The sequence below is a fragment of the Notamacropus eugenii genome, chromosome 1 (genome assembly GCF_028372415.1).
Source record: "Notamacropus eugenii isolate mMacEug1 chromosome 1, mMacEug1.pri_v2, whole genome shotgun sequence".
Taxonomy (NCBI): Eukaryota; Metazoa; Chordata; class Mammalia; order Diprotodontia; family Macropodidae; genus Notamacropus; species Notamacropus eugenii.
This window is the reverse complement of record NC_092872.1, coordinates 368,838,461-368,857,598: the sequence shown is the minus strand read 5'-3', so window position 1 is coordinate 368,857,598 and position 19,138 is coordinate 368,838,461. Positions and strand designations below refer to the sequence as shown.

The 19,138-nt window shown below is 39.2% G+C and overlaps 1 protein-coding gene across 24 annotated transcripts in view; it reads right to left on the bottom strand.

The window, feature by feature from the left end:
- Nucleotides 1–19,138, bottom strand: part of LOC140518407 (protocadherin gamma-C4) — a 204,745-nt gene that overhangs the window by 47,937 nt on the left and 137,670 nt on the right. The window contains exon 1 of one of the 24 annotated variants that reach the window (XM_072630566.1): nucleotides 15,035–19,120. The exons of 22 other annotated variants lie outside the window; for them this stretch is intronic. In XM_072630566.1, coding sequence (XP_072486667.1) covers nucleotides 15,035–17,455 — 2,421 coding nt within the window. In that variant the 5' untranslated portion in view covers nucleotides 17,456–19,120. One more of the 24 variants, XM_072630571.1, reaches the window with a different exon arrangement.

Sequence of the window (19,138 nt, the reverse complement as noted above, 5' to 3'; positions counted from 1 at the left end):
ACATACACATACACACATATACGCACACATATAGATGGATCGATATAGATATAGATAGATATATCCCCTCCAGCTAAACAAGTGGTAGGTGATAAAATCCACATAATCTCTTGTTTTATTCAGAAAAGCATATTGATAGGATCATTTAGCTGATCACAGACAAAGAGATGGGAGAGACCTTAAAGGTATTTTACATTTTACTTACCAGGGTTCAGGAATCCCTGAAAATCCCAAGATCTTTTCAGGGGGGTCACAAAGTCAGAACTATTTTATAAGACTAAGATGTTTTCATTTCTAATTTGGTAAATAATACAAATAGAAATAACCCATATAAACAAAAGTTCTAGCAGGGGGAAGTCCTCAATAATTTTAAAAAATGTAATAAGGTCTTAAGACCAAAAAGTTTTTGAACCTCTACTGCAATCAAAGCAGCTTTATTCTCTCTTTTTCTATGTCACTAGAGAATAGTCTTGTTCAACAGTACACAAGATATATACAAAGGTATAAGAAAGGACATCAATAGGATTCATTATGTAAAAAAACAGGGGTAGTAATCATGATCTCAAAGTTGAAGCTAAAATAGATTTAATCAAAATAGAAAAATAGGGTAACTACACTGTGTGTCAACAATATTATTCAATATTGTTTTAGACCATTTAAAATAGTAAAACAATATAGAATATCTGAGAATAGACCTGCCAAAACTGACACAGGAACTACATGAGCAAGAACATAAAGTACTTTTTATACAGATAAAGTCAGATTTAAATAATTGAAGTAGTGTTTATTGTCTATGGGTAGGGAAAGCCAATATAATTTTTAAAAATTGTTATTTTACCTAACTAATCTATTTATTCAATGCCACCACAATTAAATTACAAAAAAAAATCTTACTAAGAAAAAACAATGACAAAGTTCATTTGGAAGAACAAAAGGCCAAGAATTAAAAAAAAACAGGAGAGAAAAGATGCAAAGGAAGCAGATTCAGTAGTATCTATCAGACATTGAACTATATTATGAAGTGATAGCATTGTTGAAGTATAAAATGGATAATTTCAATTACCTTATATTAAAATTTTCTTCTATAAATAAAACCAATGTAGCCATGAACAGAAGGAATGCAGAAAATTGGGGAAAACAAACTTTCATAGAGAATCTCTCAGATAGGATGTGATTGTGTTGGAATATTGCTGTGGTGTAGTAATTAATGAACTGGTTGACTTAGAAAAACATAGAAAGACTTTGACTTATGAGGGAAGATGCTATCCACATTCAGAGAAAGAGATGATGAGCAGAAATACACAGAGTATGGTCTTACATATATGTGTATGAATGCATATGTGTTGATATGTGTATGTTTATAGATATCTCTGTGTGTATATATGTATATATGTGTGTATATGTGTATATATGTGTGTGTGTGTATATATATATATATATATATATATATATAGTTGAAGCCTTCTGAGGAGGTATGGGGGAGGGAGGGGAAAAATAAAGTAAAAAGTGCACAGTAGAGAACAAAAGAAAACATACAAAGAAGCAAAGAAAAGCTGGGTAGCTTTGAAAATAATGTGTAGTATTTATAATATAAGCTTTCTTGAAATGGAAATTATTGTGTTATATTGAATCCTCTCTTATGTTCTGTTATGTATATGGCAATATTTTTTCTTTTCTCATTTTGTTTTAAAATTTTAAATTAAAAAAATTTACAAAGAAATCCCCCACAACAATGTACAAGAAGAAGCTACCCTTACTTAATTCCTTTCCCCTCCTGGCTGCATTTCTGACTCTCCAGACTGCACCTGCATGATATGGGTGTCTCCCCTACATTACCAATTTTCAGCTTCCTTTTTTTCTCTTGGTTTCCATTCCATTAGAATGTAAACTTCTTGAACATAGGGGCTGTCTTTGTTTTGGTTTTGTATTTGTATCCACAGTGTTTAGCACAGTGCTTAGTTAAATGCTTAATAAATGCTTGTAGCCTTCCTGCCTTTAATTAGTAGTAGCCCAACATTCCATTTTTAGTTAAGATTCTTGCCTTTTCTTAGATTCAGTGTGGGAAACTGGTTACATTGGGCGTTAGGGGCCACATTTGAATATGTCAAATTATCTGATTATTTTGAGTACCTTTTAGGGCCTACTGTATATTACATTATTATAGCACAATATAATATCAGTAATATTGTATTATAGAACTAATATAACCTAATAACACAGTTAGGCAGACATTGGGAAGATCTGACTGCCACCTCAAATTTTACTTTCTCTATTTTTTTCTGAAGATGAATTCTGTGTATTTTTTCATGGTCTCTTTTAAATTAAAAGTTCCTAAGTCAGTAACTTATTCCAATCTATAATACACTGAATAATATCATAGAAGTTCAAATTAATTTTATAGTGGAAAACTTTGCAGACAAATTATGATTAGATCCACCCAGTTTATATAGTGTTTTGGGCTATTTGTTGAGTAGAATATTCTGATTACACTATTTGGATCCATTTTATTGTAAGAGATAAAATGCAGCCAGGTTTTACTCTTGCCATTACTTGCATATATGACTCGAATATAAATTAGAACTAAATTTTAGTTTGCTAAGAATGTGATCCTGAGCAAGTCACTTAATTTCCATGTGCCTCTGTTCCCTTGTATATAATAATAATAACTCAAATATGTATAGGTCTCCACAGCACAATCCAATATCTTATTTTATCCTCAAAATAAAATCTTGTGAGTGTCCTGCCATAGAGGTGAGAACTGAGGGTACCATTCCATTAAGTTTTCTTGGGGGAAGGAAAGTAACAATATTTTTCCTTCTCCAAGTACCTGTTTCCTCACCTGAGCTGCTCAAGGCTCTGAATGGACTTAATTATGAGGCAAAATCCTGCAGATATTGAAAATCAATCTAAAAACTTTCTTCAATTGACTAACAAATTCCTGCCCCCCATCATACTGTCCCCATTTCAATGATTTCTGACCCATTCACTGTCCCCCACTGCCTGATCCCTTATTTCCATTCCCCCTTAAATCCCCTTCCCCAAAGTCCCACTCCAAAGCTACCCACCCCTTTCATTATACCCTCTGGAATGCTTGATCCATAGGCAACAAACTTGATTTCATCTCAAATCTTTTCATTTCCCACTTCTTCCATTTTGGGCTCTCACCGAGACCTCCAGATGACACAGCACCCCAATTACATTTTCCAGCAATGGGCTGTACTTTGTTTGAATCATTCCCTCCCCCCTACTCACTCATCAAGGCAGATTGGGGTGAAATTCTCTATGCTTCCCATTGCTACTCCTCCCTACCACCATTACTCAAAAATCTCTACTCATTTGAGGTTCACTCAATATATATTTACCATCTAATCAAAATTCTGGTAGTTGTTGCTACCAACTTCCAGGACAGACTCCTTCCTTCCTTAATGAATTCAGTATTTGACTCACAATCTTTCTCTCCTCTTCAACTCCTGCTATCATACTAGGGGATTTCAACATACATTTGGATACTTCTATCACCCCAACTCTCAGTTCCTCAGATTATTCATTTCCTGCGACCCTACTCCTTTATCCTACCTCAACCACATGCAAAGATGATTCTATCCCTCCCTCTGCCTTCCAGAATCAAACCTTTGTCTACATCATGACCTCCATTCTCAAACCTTCCAAGTCATCATACCTTCACTGGCATTGAGTCCCTTGCCTCCTTATCTTATCAAAGATCATACCCTGCCAAGTCTCAGTCTTGGATCACCCCCACCATCCTCTGTCTTTACTCCTATGCATGTGTTGCTGAATGAAGAAAAAAATCATGAAATCACATTGAATGAGTCCAATACAAATTTATGTTACATATACACAACTGGACCATCACTGCTGCAAAGAAGTACTTCCATACATCCTGAATTAACTTACTATCCCACTCACCATGGTAGCTTTTTCCAAATCTTTTCATCCTTCCTCAAATCCTCTCATGGATTTCACTGCTGAGAACCTTTTCTCTTATTTTATTGAAAACTGATGCCATTCACCAAGAGTTCCCTTTTATCCCTTGTTTCTTATTTTACATCACTCAAATGTATTCTGCCACTATATTCTCCTTCACTTTTATCTCACATGATTGGATGATATTTCTCCTTACCAAGGCAAACCCTTCCACAGGCAAAAGTGATCCCATTCCATCTAGTCTTTGCCAAGAGATTGGCTCCTCTAGCATCCCCACCCTTTCACTTACCTTCAATCTCTTCCTATTTACTGCCTGACTTTCATCTTTCTGACTAGAAACATAGCCATGTCTCCAGCATCTTCAAAACATTCTTACTTAATCCATCCACATTCCATATCCCATTTGCCTTTGTGACTACTTGAGAAGGTCACCTACATTTGATGCATCCCTTCCTGTCCATTCATTTTTAATTTTCTGTGGTATGGTTTCTGACCCCATTATTCTACTGAAATTGTTCTCTCCAAAGTTACCAGTAATCTCTTAGTTTTCAAATCTAGTGGTCTTTTCTCAATTCTCATCCTTCTTGGCCTCTTTGTGACCTTGACACAGCCAGCCATTCTCTTTTCCTTGATACTGTCTTCTTTCTAGATTTTTGGGACACTACTGTACTGTCTTCTCCTGGTTCCCAGCTCCTTCTTAGTCTTCTTTGTTGGATCATTGTCCAGGTCATACCTGACAATGAAGGTATCCCACAAGGTTATTTCCTGGGCTCTCTTCCTTTCTCCCTCAATACTAATTCACTTGATTATCTCATCAGCTCCTATGGACTCAAATTATCATATGTATGCTGATACTTCTCTACACTACTTATACTGTCCTAACTTCTTTGTTGACTTTCAGTCTTACATTTCCAACTTCCTACTGGATATCTTCAATTGAATGTCAACATATTCAAAAGCTGAACTCATTATCTTCTCCCTAAAACCTCCCTCCATTTCAAACTTCTCAATTTTTGTCCAGTACAACACCACCCCCAGACTATCAACTTAGGTGTCATCCTTGACTCTTCATTCTCTCTCACCCCAAATATCAAATATGTTGATGAGGCCTATCAATCTGTCCTTTGTAAAATCTCTAAAATATGCCTGCTTCTCTTCTCTGACACTGTCACCACCCTAGTGCAGGCCTTCATCACCTCACACTGGATTATTGCCATAATCTGCTGATTGGTTCCCTTGCCACAAGTCTCTCTGAACTCTGGTCCATCCTCCACTCAGCTGTCAGTGTGATTTTCCTAAAAGCTGGGTCTGGTCACATTACTACTCCCCTGTTTGATAAACTTAAGTGGCTCTCTGTCATCTCTAGGATCAAACATAATATTTGATTTTTAAAGCCTTTCATAACTTGCCTCCCCACTTTCTAGTCTGCTTACACCTTATATATAGTCTTCAACACAATGACACTGATGTCCTTACTTTCCTTGAACAGGACACTTCATGTCTCAACTCTCTTGGTTTTACTGACTTTCCTTGATGCCTTGAATACCCTTATCCTTTATTTCTACTTCCTGAATTCCCTTGTTTCTGGCAAATCCCAGCTAAAATCCTATCTTCTACAAAAAGGCTTTCCCTATCTTGTTAACTCTGATACTTTCCCTCTGTTAATTTATTTCCTGTTTATCCTATATATAACTTATTTGTATAGAATTGTTTGCACTTTGTCTCCCCTGTTAGATTATGAGCTCCTCCACGGCAGGGATGGTCTTTTGTCTTTCTTTCTAGCCTAAGCACAGTGCCTGGAATATAGAAGACACTAAATAAATATTTCTTGACTTTTGACTAAAACAGCTCTGTGAGATAGGTATTAAAGATGAACAAATTGAGGTTGAAGAGACATTAAGTGATAAACTAAGGCTGTGCAGCTGGTAAGGAGTCAAACTGGGACTAAAGCCCAGATCTTCTTTCTTCAAAATTTAAGTGCTCTTTGTAAAATAAACCACATACCTTCTAGATAATAAAACAAAGGCAAAAAAAATCCCAACCAAAACCAATTCAATAACCTTTAAAGTTCTATACAAGCAAATATGCATTATTCTGGCAAGTCATATTTAAAGCAATTTAAATGACCTCGATCCCCATAACCATCAAAGATGCAAAATTAGTATCTCCTTTTGCACAATCTTGGAAAAAATGCTTTCTTCCATTCAGATAAGGGCATTGAATGGGAAGTCAAAGCATAATCTTTTGGCCATGCCTACAGATCCAGTTTTAAAGGGTTAAAAAAACTACCCATTATGAACAACTCTTCAGATAGAATGCAAATCTCTGAAGATCTCTATCTATCAACTTCCTTTAGCATTACTCTCACAGTTATGCAAAAAGAAAGAGGAATGACAGATCCAGTTTAAGGAGCTAAGAGAGATATATAACCAAGAGTGGTTGGGTATACCATACTTGATACAGTTCTGGAAATGTTAGCAATAGCATTAAGACCAGAGAAAGAAATGAATGTTATAAAGATAGACAAAGAAGAGATAAAATTATCCCTATTTTCTGATGACATGATAGTTTACTTGGAAATTCCTAGGAAATCAACAAAGATACTAATTGAGACAATAGCTTCAGCAAAGTTGCAAGATGAAACCTCAGAAAGGACTCAGAAATCAACATTTCTACATAATAATTGAAATTTTAAAATCTAAGAAGCAATATTAGAAAGGTAGATTCCATTCCAAATAATAAAAAATTTCATAAAGTATTTAAGGATCAATATATCAAAGCTCACAAAAGACTTGTGTAGATTCAGTTACAACATGCTTCTTAAAGAGTGACTTAAATAGATGGAAGGAGTGCTCATGGCTGAGCCATACCAATATAATAATAAAAATGACTGTGCTACCATAGTTAATGTATATTTTAATGTCATTCTAATCAAATTATTAAATGGATGTATAGAACTTGATAAAAATAATGACAATTAATTTGGAGAAAACAAAAGATCTAGATGATGAAAAGAGAATAGCACTTTTGCACTTTAAATTATATTATAAAGCTGTAGTCATCAATACCATCTGGCATTAGTTAAAAAAATATAAAGAGGTAAATAAATGTAACAAACTAGATAAAGGAGAATCAGGAACAATAGTACTCAATAATCTATCATTTGATAAAGTGGAAAAATAAATTATTTAAGATAGGGCTCCCTCTTTGATAAAAGTTGATGGTAAGAAATTTGGCACAAATTAGGCTCAGACCAATACTTTACACCATATTCCATAATACATTCTAAATAAACACATGACCTTGATGTTGCAAATCACACTATAAAAATTAAAAGAGAAGTAGATTATATACATATTACAGCTATTGGTAGAAGATATATTTTTAATCAAGTAAGGAACAGTGGCAAGATAAAAGAGACAACATTAATTACATGAAACTGAAAAGCTACTACACAGATAAAACTAATTCAGCCAAAATAAGAAGAGAAATCATAGAATGAATTTAAAAAAAAAAAACCACTCTGTCTACTGGCTGTTGCCTTACTGACCTTGTACATCCCTCGCTCCCTCAAATCAAAGTCAACTGCAAGTCATGTCATCATCTTGATGTCATGGTCCTCTTCAAGAATGAAGGACAAACATGCTTTACTGTCTAAACCTAAAAACATGCCCACATCTCCACTGTCTTCAAAACATACTTCTGTTATACACTTCTGCCACCACAACATATGTCTCTTAACTTTTGTGGCCAAACTTCTTGAGAAGGCCATCTACAATTGATGCAAACTATTAACTACCACACGAAATCACTAATAATAAGAAAAATACACATCAAAACAACTTTAAAGTTTTACCCCACACCCTGCAAATTGACAAAAAATGTCAATAGTCAGTGTTGGAGGGGCTGGGACAAAATAGGCACACTGATGCTTTATTAATTAAGCTGTGAATCAGTACAACCATCTTGGAAAGTGATTTGGAATTGTGCAAATAGAATGACTAAAAATTTCATACCCTTTGACCCAGAGATTCCATTACTAAGAATATTATATCCCAAGGGGCTCATTGATAAGACACTCCTTATGAGTTAAATAGCTCATTTATAGGCTAACAACTTTGTAACAACATTTTGTGATAAGAATTTGAAACAAAGTAGATATTCATCAGTTGGAGGATGGTTAAACAAACTGCAGCACTTGGTAATGGAATATTAATGTGCTGTAAGAAATTATGAATGTGATGAATTCAGAAAAGCATGGAAAGATCCACATGAACTGATACAGAATTAAGTAAGCAGAGTCAAAGAAAAAATATACACAATAGAGTACAACAATGTAAATGAGGGAAAAGCCACACACAATCAAAAATTAATGTTGTAAAATTACAAGTAACAAGCATGGCTCAAAAGAAGAAATGAGAAGATACTCTCATTCCACCTTTTCATCTCTTGAACATATTTTCTGATTTTTTCCCAATGCACTAATCATTGCACTGCTGATTTTTTCCATCTTTTTTGTCTTTAAAAATATCATTTGTTATATAGGATGGTTCTCTGAGAGAGGGAGAAGGAGGATACTTAGAGGAAACCATGTTGTAAACAATTAAAGACACTGATAAAAGCTTATTTATAAAGAGAAAATGTTCTTTTTCTGAGCTGTTCAGGAAAAAAATAACTTTCCATTGAGAGGCAACTCTACTAAGCTTTCCAATGGACAGGAGTAAAGAAAAGAGAAATGTATTGTCAATATGAACAAAGAAAGATTCTGACATTTTATCAGAGAAGTTAGATGTGACATGTCTATTGTTGATATTACAGTAGAAAAAACAGCAGCATGAAAACAAACAAAACAATGAAATCGACTACAATAAAAATAACTGCTGGAAAGGAGTGTCTGATTTCTGTGTCCTATAGAAAAAAGTTTAGGGTAGATAGTTTGATTTTGCTTCATCCTAACTCCAGTATTAGGTAGATTCCAAGCAATCTTCCTTTCTGTAGCCTATCAAAGTACTAGATTATTCAAGTACTACCAGACTAATCTTTTTAGAAACAGAAATGTTTCAGAAGTGTGGCCAATGATTTACCCTCAAACCCTTGGTGAAGAGTAAGAATTTGGGAGACAGTCAAGTGTTTTATCATTATGCACCCTGAGCATCTTCTACTTGTTTTGAGAAAGAATGGAAAATTGTTTATTCTCTTTGACATTTTAAACTAAAAAATAGATGTCTCACAACCACAACAAGAAAAGTGAGGAAGAAAAGGGCAAAAGAAAAGAGTACACTTAACTTCTCCAAATTAAGGGCACAAGAGTCTCTATTTAGGGATTTTTGTGGTTCTTACTTTGAATGAAAGACAGAGAACCACGTGTTGGGGAATATTTAATCCCATCAAATTGTGAGGCAGGATGGCTTCTGAATGATGGAGCAAAATAATTACAAAGGCCTGTGTTTGGTCTTAGAACAAACAAGAGCCTCACCTTAGCAGGAGAATTCTGCTCCCTAAGTTCAGGCTGACCACCAACCCTGGAGCTGATTTCAGCAGTGAGATTGCCCTTCAAATCTGTTGGGTCTGTCTTCAGAAAAGTGAACTCATTCTGTCCTGGATCCGAAGCAAGACACACTTCGTAGGAATATGGCAATGGCAATGTCCCATCACTGTATTTACTGTTGACTCTTGGTCCCAGGCTAGAATAAAGGTCAGGAGGAAGAGAATCCAATACTAAGTGCTGTTTGGGTTTTCGGCATTTAAAAACCAATACAAACACTGCAGTCAGGAGGAATACAACAGATACTAAAGCCAGTGCAATGACCAGAAAAAAATTAACTTTCCATTGCGTGGATAAATTTTCGGAGAGCTCCTCTTTCATCTCTGGTATTGCTTCTTGCAGACTGTCTGCAAACACCAGGTGCAGAGCCACAGTGGCCGACAGAGGGGGCTGGCCTCCGTCCTGCACAGACACCAGAAGGTGGTGCCGGGCAGAGTCTCTTTCAGTTAAAGCCCTAGCAGTCCTGATCTCACCCGTGCGCAGCCCCAGGCTGAAGAGTCCGGGATCCGTGGCCTGCAGAACGCTGTAGGCCAACCAGGCGTTGTGTCCCGAGTCTGCATCTACCGCCACCACCTTGGTGACCAAGTACCCTGGCTCCGCAGAGCGAGGGACCATGTCGAAGAGGGCCGATCTGTCAGGCCCCAGGGCCGGGTAGAGGATGTTTGGGGCGTTGTCATTGCGGTCCAAGATGAACACTTGCAGGGTGACATTGGCACAAAGGGTCGGGGAACCAGCGTCACAGGCCTGCAGCGTCAGCTCGAAGGTGCGGACCTGCTCATAGTCGAAGGAACGCTGAGCGAAGATGGCCCCGCTGTGGCTATTGACCGATACGTAGGAGGACAGAGGCAGAGGGGCCAGGTCACTGCTGACGATGGAATAGGACACTCGGCCGTTCCCCTCCAGGTCAGAGTCAGAGGCTGAGACGCTTGCGATGGAGGCTCCAGAGGGGTTGTTCTCAGGGACGTAAACAACGTAGGAAGGTTGGAGGAAAACGGGAGGATTGTCATTGACATCAGCTATGTTCAGGGTGAGGGTTTTGCTGGTGGACAGAGGAGGCTTTCCCTTGTCTGAGGCAGTAACTGTAATGTTATACTGTGGGTTCTTCTCGCGGTCTAGGGGTCCATCTGTCAGTAACTTGTAGTAGTTCTTGGAAGAAGATTCTAGTCTGAAAGGCGCATTTTCTTCTATGTGGCACGTGACCTCCCCGTTGACGCCAGAATCTCTGTCTGGTGTTTTCACCAAAGCTACGGCTGTCCCAGGTGAACAATCTTCAGGAATCAGTGTTGAAACAGAAGTGAATATAACTTCTGGGAAGTTGTCGTTTACGTCCAGAACTTCAATTTCAACTGTGCACTGAGTAACCAGACCTCCCCCATCCCTCGCTTCCAACACCATTGAGTAGTCTTTGGTATTTTCAAAATCTAGGCTCTCTAGAGTTGTAATTTCCCCTCTATTTGAATCCAGAGAAAACACTTGCCATTCTCTTTGGGAAGAACGATCGAAGGAAAAAGTGATTTCTGCATTCACTCCCTCATCCTTGTCCGTGGCGGTCACTCGCAGCACAGATGAGCCTGGGGACAGATTCTCCAACAGACTGACCCTGTAGACATCCTGGCTGAAGACAGGGGCATTATCGTTGGCGTCTGTGACAACGATTGTGATCTGAGCGGTGCCGCTTCGGGCTGGATTCCCGCCATCCACAGCGCTCAGGACCAAGTGATAGGAACTTTGCTTTTCCCTGTCTAGAAGTTTCTCTAACACAAGTTCAGCATATTTACTGCCATCTTTTTTCTTTTTTACTTCGAAGGAAAATACAGGATTGGTGCTTAGGTAATAAGTCTGTAGGGAATTGAGTCCCGTATCTGGATCATGGGCTGGTTCTAATGCAAATTTCGCACCTGGCAGAGTAGACTCAGAGATGTTTAAATTGATGACGCTTCTCCTGAACTGGGGCGGATTGTCATTTACGTCCTCTATTTCCACATTAACATGGAAAACATTTAAGGGGTTTTCAACTACGGTTTCTAATGTCAGAGCACAAACTCTTGTTTGGGGGCATATCTGCTCCCGATCTATTCTGTCCCTAACAAGTAAATCTCCTCTCTCCGAGCTCACACTAAAGAATTCTCTTTCTCCACTAACCCGGAGTTTCCGGGAGGATAAATCGTGGACCTCCAGTCCCAGATCCTTGGCGAGGTTCCCCACCACCGACCCTTTCGCCATTTCCTCGGGAATCGAGTAGCGAATCTGCTCTGAAAGCGCGCGGCAGAACAAAGACGCCAGGAAAGGAAACAATACTTGCCTCTTGAGCCGCCAGCCCCTCTGCTCAGCACTGCTTCCCATCTCCCCGGCTCTTAGTACCACTGCCTTTCCAGGTTAGGAAAGTCGCACTTCAAACCATTTCTGGATTTTAAGACTCCCCACACAGCGAAGAAGTGTCACTACTTAGTGGCTATTGATCAGAGCATCCGGGGCAAGCTCTGTTGAGGAGAAAGCTCCAGTCATTACAGAGTGGGTCGCCTCTCTGATGTGAGCCCTGAGACGGTGCAGGAAATTACCGTGTAGGAGTTTCCTCCAATAGATCTCGTGTCTCAGTGCTGGCTCGGTATTGGTGGACAGCGGCGCTCGGAGTCTCGTTTCTAGAACTGCATTCAAATAAGTAAGTAAGTGCGCCACCAGGAGTCCACAGAACTGAGTGCAAACAGAAGCTTTTCACTCGAGACAATGCTCTTGGAATTAAGATGTTATAATTCTATTGGCCGGCAAATGATTTCGGGAGTTTATTACATCTTGGAGTTTCCTGGATTTTTTTGTTGTTCAATCATTTCAGTTTTGTCCTACTTTTTGTGACCCCATTTGGGGTTTTCTTGGCAAAAGTACTGGAACGATTGAAGCTGAGGCAAGCAGAGTTAAGTGACTTGCCCACACAGCTAGTAAGTGTCTGTGGCAAGAGTTGAACTTGGGAAGATGAATCTTTCAGACTTCAGGCAGGGCACTCGGCGTCACCTAGTTGCCCAAGTTTTCTCAGCCTTCTAGTTTTAGAAATACATTTTGATGTAGTCTTCAAGTTTATTTGGTAGCGAATTTTTCCCTCTTTCTACTTCTGAAAGTATAGAATTCTATAGTCCGGGAGTTCACCTTTGATGAGATGATCGGTTGGAATTATGTAGAAGTTTCTATGAGATCTCAGAATACTGAATTCTCCAGGTCAGGATACTCACTTTCAAAATATTGATCATTTTAGATTCTCTAAGCTTTGTGTAGAAAGGTCGAAAGGTGCACACTAATCATACTGGCTAAGATGACAGAAAAAGAAAATGACTCATGCTGGAGGAGATTGGGAAAAGAAATATACTAATGCACTGTTGGTGGAACTGTGAGTTAATCCAGCCATTCTGGAGAACAATTTAAACCATGCCCAAAACGCGATAAAATTATGCATATTCTTTGACCTAGGAATACGGCTACTAGGTCTATATCTCAAAAAGACTGTAGGAAGAGGACTTATATGTACAACATATTTATAGCACTTCTTTCTTTCAGTGACAAAGAATTGGAAACTGAGGAGATACTCATCAATTGTAGAATGGTTGAACAAGTTATGGTATATGAATGTGACAGAATACGATTTTACTGTAAGAAATCGTGAAGGGAGTGGTTTCGGAAAACCTGGAAAGACTTATATGAACGGAGGCAAAGTAAAGGGAGCAAACCCAGTAACAATAATATAATAAGATAATTTCCCTCCATTAGAGACAGTTTAATTAATTGAAAAATGCAGTACAGCAAAAGACTTAATGGGATCAATACAATGAGGCACCACAACTCCAAAGGATGCATGACATAAAATACTATTCACCTCCTGATAAGAGAACTGATGAACTAACACTATAGATTGAAGTATATTTTTCTCTCTCATTTTTTTTGTCTTTTAAAAAAAATATGGTTAATCTGATTCTGAAGAGGGTGTGCTAAGGACCCTACAAAAGAAATGGTCATCTATAAAAAACAAATATGAAGAACTGAGATAGACCAACTAAGAGTGAAGCAAGAAGAATATGGAGAACAATAAAGGAAAATGTTAGAAGACAGAACTCTGATCAATACAGTGAATTCAGAGGACTGAAGTGGTTTGGTTCCTCACTCTAATTAGAAAAAAGAATGCAATTGCAAAATGGGACATATGTTCTTAGACTTGATCAACGTTTTTGTGCATTTTGCTTAACTGTATTTTTTTGTTACAAAGAAAATTCTGTTGGAGGAAATGATTAGGAAACAACAGCAAAATAAAGAGAAAGAGCATCAATAAAACAGTTTTTTTTTAAAAGAAAGAGATCAGATCATGTAATTTCTCTGCTCAAAACCTTACAATAGAACTCTTAAATACTTAAGACTTCCACAATTTAGTGACTCTGTCTTCAGGCAATCTCACGATACTCCTCTCATGTATTTTATGGTCCAGGCAAAGTAGTCTACTTGCTCTAAGACAATACATTTGGATCTTTCTTACTTTCTAACCTGATTTTTGACCATGATATTATCTACAATCAGAATATCCTCCCCTTTCTTACCTTCTATCTCACTTTCTATTCCCTTCTGTTAACTTCCTCTCCTTCAAGGAATGACCAAGTTAGGCATGACCTTCTCCATGAGATACTCTCTCCTTCTCTAATGATCCCAGTTCAAGATACTCTCCTAGCTCATCTGATAAGGTAAAATGGAGTACTCCTCTTATGAAGCTCATTGTATATAATTGTATTACAGTTATCTGTGTATGTGCATTTCAACCTCTGTTAGACCATAAACTTTGTGAGAGAACCTGACACATTTTTCCTTTAGACATTGCACATAGTGGGTACTTAAATAGTTAATGAATCCATGAATGTGTGGGTTAGAAAGTGGAGGTATTATCTCAAGCTATGTTTTTAAAACAACACAGCATGAAGGAAATGATTATTTGTGTGCCTTCAATGACTGTAAAGAATGCCTTCATTTTAAACACAAAGAAAGAAATGGCCTGAACTTAAACAGTATTTTCCTACAGATCTAAACTGTAAACACAAAAATTATTATAAACAAAGGAAACACTGGAAAATTGTTACACTTAAAAAGCTAATTAGCTTGACTTTCTCAAATAAAAATATATATCAAGTACTTTGTAAAACTTAAATGCACTACCTAAATGGAGATATTAATATAATTGCTATTATTATATCCTATTAGGATCAACATGGTCTTCCTCACTTGTAACTGCATTGATTTCGGTTAACTAAGTAAAAGTCAGTAAAACAACTACTAGGTACGTGGCCAGAGAACTATTTATCACCATCAAATAAATGGTCAACAAAATACTCCATAACACAAGAAACTGGGAATGCATGCTGCATTTGGTGAACCCTGAAAGACAGTCAAGGAAATTTCCCTATGCCTTCCAGGTTTTAGCCTTCTTTTAAACAATCTTTGGTATACATTTTCTTTTATTTGAGAAAAAAGAGAATTCTAATAACATTGCATGGTGGTAAAATGACAAAGAAGTGAACTCACCTGAACGATATTTTGATTCCCTTTACTAAACTCTGAATCACTGGAGAATAAAAGAGGTGTATTTTTATCACAGCTCTGCAGACTTAGGAGTGTGTCTGCATAGTTGGGCTGAGGAAAGACCAGTTGACTCTTCCCAGAGTCAGTGGTAAGGGAAACCTCGTGAGAGTATGACTGGAGAAAAACTCGAACTCCATCTGTGCCCACAAACTGGGAGGCGGGGACTGCTCCAAATTTATCATTACCCACCCCCAATAGGTGTGACCTCCACCACTTGCGCAGCCTGAGGGCCAGTAAGGCAATGATGAAGGCAAAAAACAGACAAGAAACTGAGGCCACGGAAATAATGAGGTAGAGTGTGACTTTTGAGTTATCAGTGGCCTCTGGGGTCTCCATGATGCTGAGATCCGAGAGAATCTCAGGGATGCTGTCTGCCAGAATCACTGTGACACTGACAGTGGAGGATAGGGGTGGCTCCCCTTTGTCTATGACTGCCACCACAAGATTCTGCTTAAGGGCATCTTTGTCGAGAAAAGAACGAGCAGTCCTGATCTCACCATTGTGTAGGCCTACTGAGAAAAGCCCAGGCTCTGTGGCCTTGAACAGCTGATAGAACAGCCAAGCATTCTGGCCTGAATCTCCGTCCACTGCTACCACCTTGGTCACCAGGTAGCCTGGCTCTGCAGAGCGAGGAGCCAACTCTATCCCTCTGGAGCCATCAGTGGGGAAAGTGGGATACAGAATTTCTGGGGCGTTGTCATTCTCATCTAGGATGAACAGAGTCAGAGACACATTGTTCTTGAGAGGCGGTTCCCCTGAGTCCGCAGCTGTCACTCGTAGCTGCAAGTCCCGGAATTTTTCATAATCAAAAGAGCGCAATGCATAAAGGACACCAGTCTCTGAGTTGATGGAGACATAGGAAGATAGAGGATCCCCCTGGAAGATGTCATCAGCAACAGTGTAAGTGATTTGGGCATTCTCCTCGCTGTCTGGATCACTGGCCGTCACTGAATAAATGGAAGAGCCTCTGGGATTATTTTCCCGGATGTAAGCAGAGTACGAAGCTCTACTGAAGGTAGGCGGGTTGTCGTTGACATCGGCCACGTGCAGGGTGATGTGAGTGTCCGTGGAAAGAGGCGGAGTCCCGAGATCTGTGGCTGTCACGGTGATATTGTACACGGAAACCTGTTCCCGGTCCAGGGCTATACTTGTCACCAAACTGTAGTAATTTCCATAATTTTTTTCTAATTTAAAGGGCAGATTATTTGGAATGGAACAAGTCACACGACCATTATCACCAGAGTCTTGATCGTGTACATTTAAAAGGGCAATGACGGTCCCTGCGGGAGAGCCTTCAGGGACTGAGGTGGTCAGAGACGTGATGGTCACTTCCGGAGCATTGTCGTTCATATCCATAACTGTCACCAGCACATTCGCACTTGCAAAAAACCCAGCATTATCTTTAGCTTGCACTTCCATCTCGTAGAACCCCGATTCCTCATGGTCCAGATTCCCTACTGTCGAGATTCTTCCTAAATGATTGTCTAACTCAAAAATCTGTTTAGCTTTGTGGTGGATGTTCCAGAAATAGGTCACTTCCCCGTTGACTCCCTCGTCCGGGTCCGTGGCGTTCACTGTGAGCAGCCACGTTCCTACAGGCACATTCTCGGGAACGCTCACGCTGTACGCGGACTGAGTAAACACTGGAGCGTTGTCATTAGCATCGAGGACAATCACTCGAACTCGTACGGTACCGGAGCGGACCGGATCTCCGCCATCCGATGCCGTGAGAGTGAGGCGGTGGACAGGTTCCTCCTCTCGATCCAGGGCCCGTTCCAGCACCAACTCTGGGTACTTGGTCCCTTCTGCTTTGCTTTGCACTTGCAGAGAGAAGTGACGGTTCGGGCTCAATTGATAGCTCTGGAGACCATTTGTTCCCACATCCAAATCCCATGCATTAGGAAGAGGAAATTTCCTTCCCAGGGCTGCCTGTTCACTGACTTCTATGTCTACTTCATCTTCTTGAAAGCGTGGAGCATTATCGTTAATGTCAATCACTTCTACTTCTACCCCATAAATTTTCACTTTGTCCTCTAGGAGAATCTCCACATTTAAAAAGCACTTTAAAACTCCGGGACAAAGCTCTTCCCTGTCTATTCTATCCGCGGTGACTAAGCTGCCGCTTCTGACGTTCAGAGCGAAATACTGCTTCTTACCTCTGGAGACAATGCGGGCTCCTTTCTCTGACAGCTCTCGCGGCTTCAGTCCAAGGTCCTTGGCGATGTTGCCCACTGAAGAGCCCTTCTCCATCTCCTCGGGCACCGAGTAGTGGATCTGCCCGGTCCCGATGTTCCACAGCAGCCCCAAGAGACAGCAAAACAGGATTCGCCCTCTGCTGGCCTGCTGCCTGTGTGATGCAGTCATTTCGTTTTTTCTTACCGCCTTCTATGTTCTGTTATCCAAATTCGGTCTCGATCTACTCTTGGGCATATGGTACCCCCAGATAAGTTCAGAACTGGGACTGCTTGTGGACTAACTCTCCGTGCATCCCCAGAGCTTAGTCTTCTGATCTGTTCTTGCTTCGCGAGGTAGGCGTGGAAAGGATCAGACTCGATCTCTCCCTGAATATCCCTCCCTGATTGGTGAACAGCGGCGCTCAGAGTCCTCACCAATTATTGCACGAACTTGGAGTTGACTGTTTTTTTCTTTTTCCTGTCATGCTCAATATCTGTCGCTGGCGTTCGGGTCCGTCTAGATTTCAGAAGCTGAACGTCTTTTTACATTTTTAAAATATATTTGCATTTATTTCGTCAAACATTTCCCAGACATTTAAATTTTTTTTAACGTTCGTTTAAAAAAATTGGTTTCCAAATTCTCTCCCTGTTTCACTTAGCTCTTTAAGAAGGCAATTTTATATTGATTACGCGTGTGAAGTCATGCAAAACATTTCCATATTAGTCATGTTACAAAAGAAAACACAGACAAAAAATAAGGTAAGAAAAATAAACTATTCATATAAAAAAGTATACTTTAATCTGTATTCAAAGTTCTTTAGTTCGCTCTGGGGATGGATACTACTTTTTTTTTCTTTTCTTTTCTTTTCTTTTTGGTGAAGCAATTGGCATTGCCCAGGGTCATACAGCGAGTAAGGGTCACCTCTGGATAATACTTTTCACCATGGGCCTTTTGGAAGGGAAGCTTTCTTTGTCCCCTTAAAGGTTTCTTCATATCTTTATCTTCATGAGATGATTGTAAGTGGGTTTTTCGTCATCATTTCAATTGTAACCTTTACAGTTTGTGTTCTTCAATGGACTTTGTATACTAATTAGAAACATTGTGCATGAATGACTTTACTTATTGTTGTTGTTGTTTTTGGAATACATTCTTCAAAATCAGCGTGTGCTAGATTCGAGTAGGAAAAATACGGTTGGGTTATGCTGAGATTGGCAATGGGAAGGGAGCAGAAAAAGTTCTTCAAGGGAATTGTGCAATCATTCTAGAGTAGAGAAAAGGAGATGCTGCCATATTGGAAAGGTCAACAGAACTGCCTGCCTGGTGGGTTGTATTTTGCAAATGCTAACCACCCTACTATCAGCATGTAGAGCCTACCTTGGAGAACATAAAGATTTTTGCTATAGGAGAACTGGAAACCTGGTCCCTGCTTTCAGCAGTCAAACTCCCCAACTTTACCACATACATGTGATGTATAAAAAGGCTGATCTCATGTCGGTTTAGAATTTATATCTAAATGAGATTCTTCTGGGATAAAAAACTAATTTCCTTTGAAAATTATTTTTATGGTAAATCAGAATGAAATGGTCACCCCAAGAATGTCTTGTTATTTAGCGTTTAATAAAAGTAGGAGGTAAACGGGGGAGAGAATAATGAGCAATATTCTACCCAAAACCTAAATCATACCAGAGAGTATCTCAGCTTTACCTTTTGGGTGCATGAGGCCCATTATAGAACAGCAGCAACTCTTAGCATGAATAGGAATACACAGTAAAAGTATTATTAGACAGAAAGAACTAGTGTGCCTCTTAAATCTCTGGGCATAATAATACTTCAAAAATTCAGGAAAAAATTAAATATTATATTCAACAATGC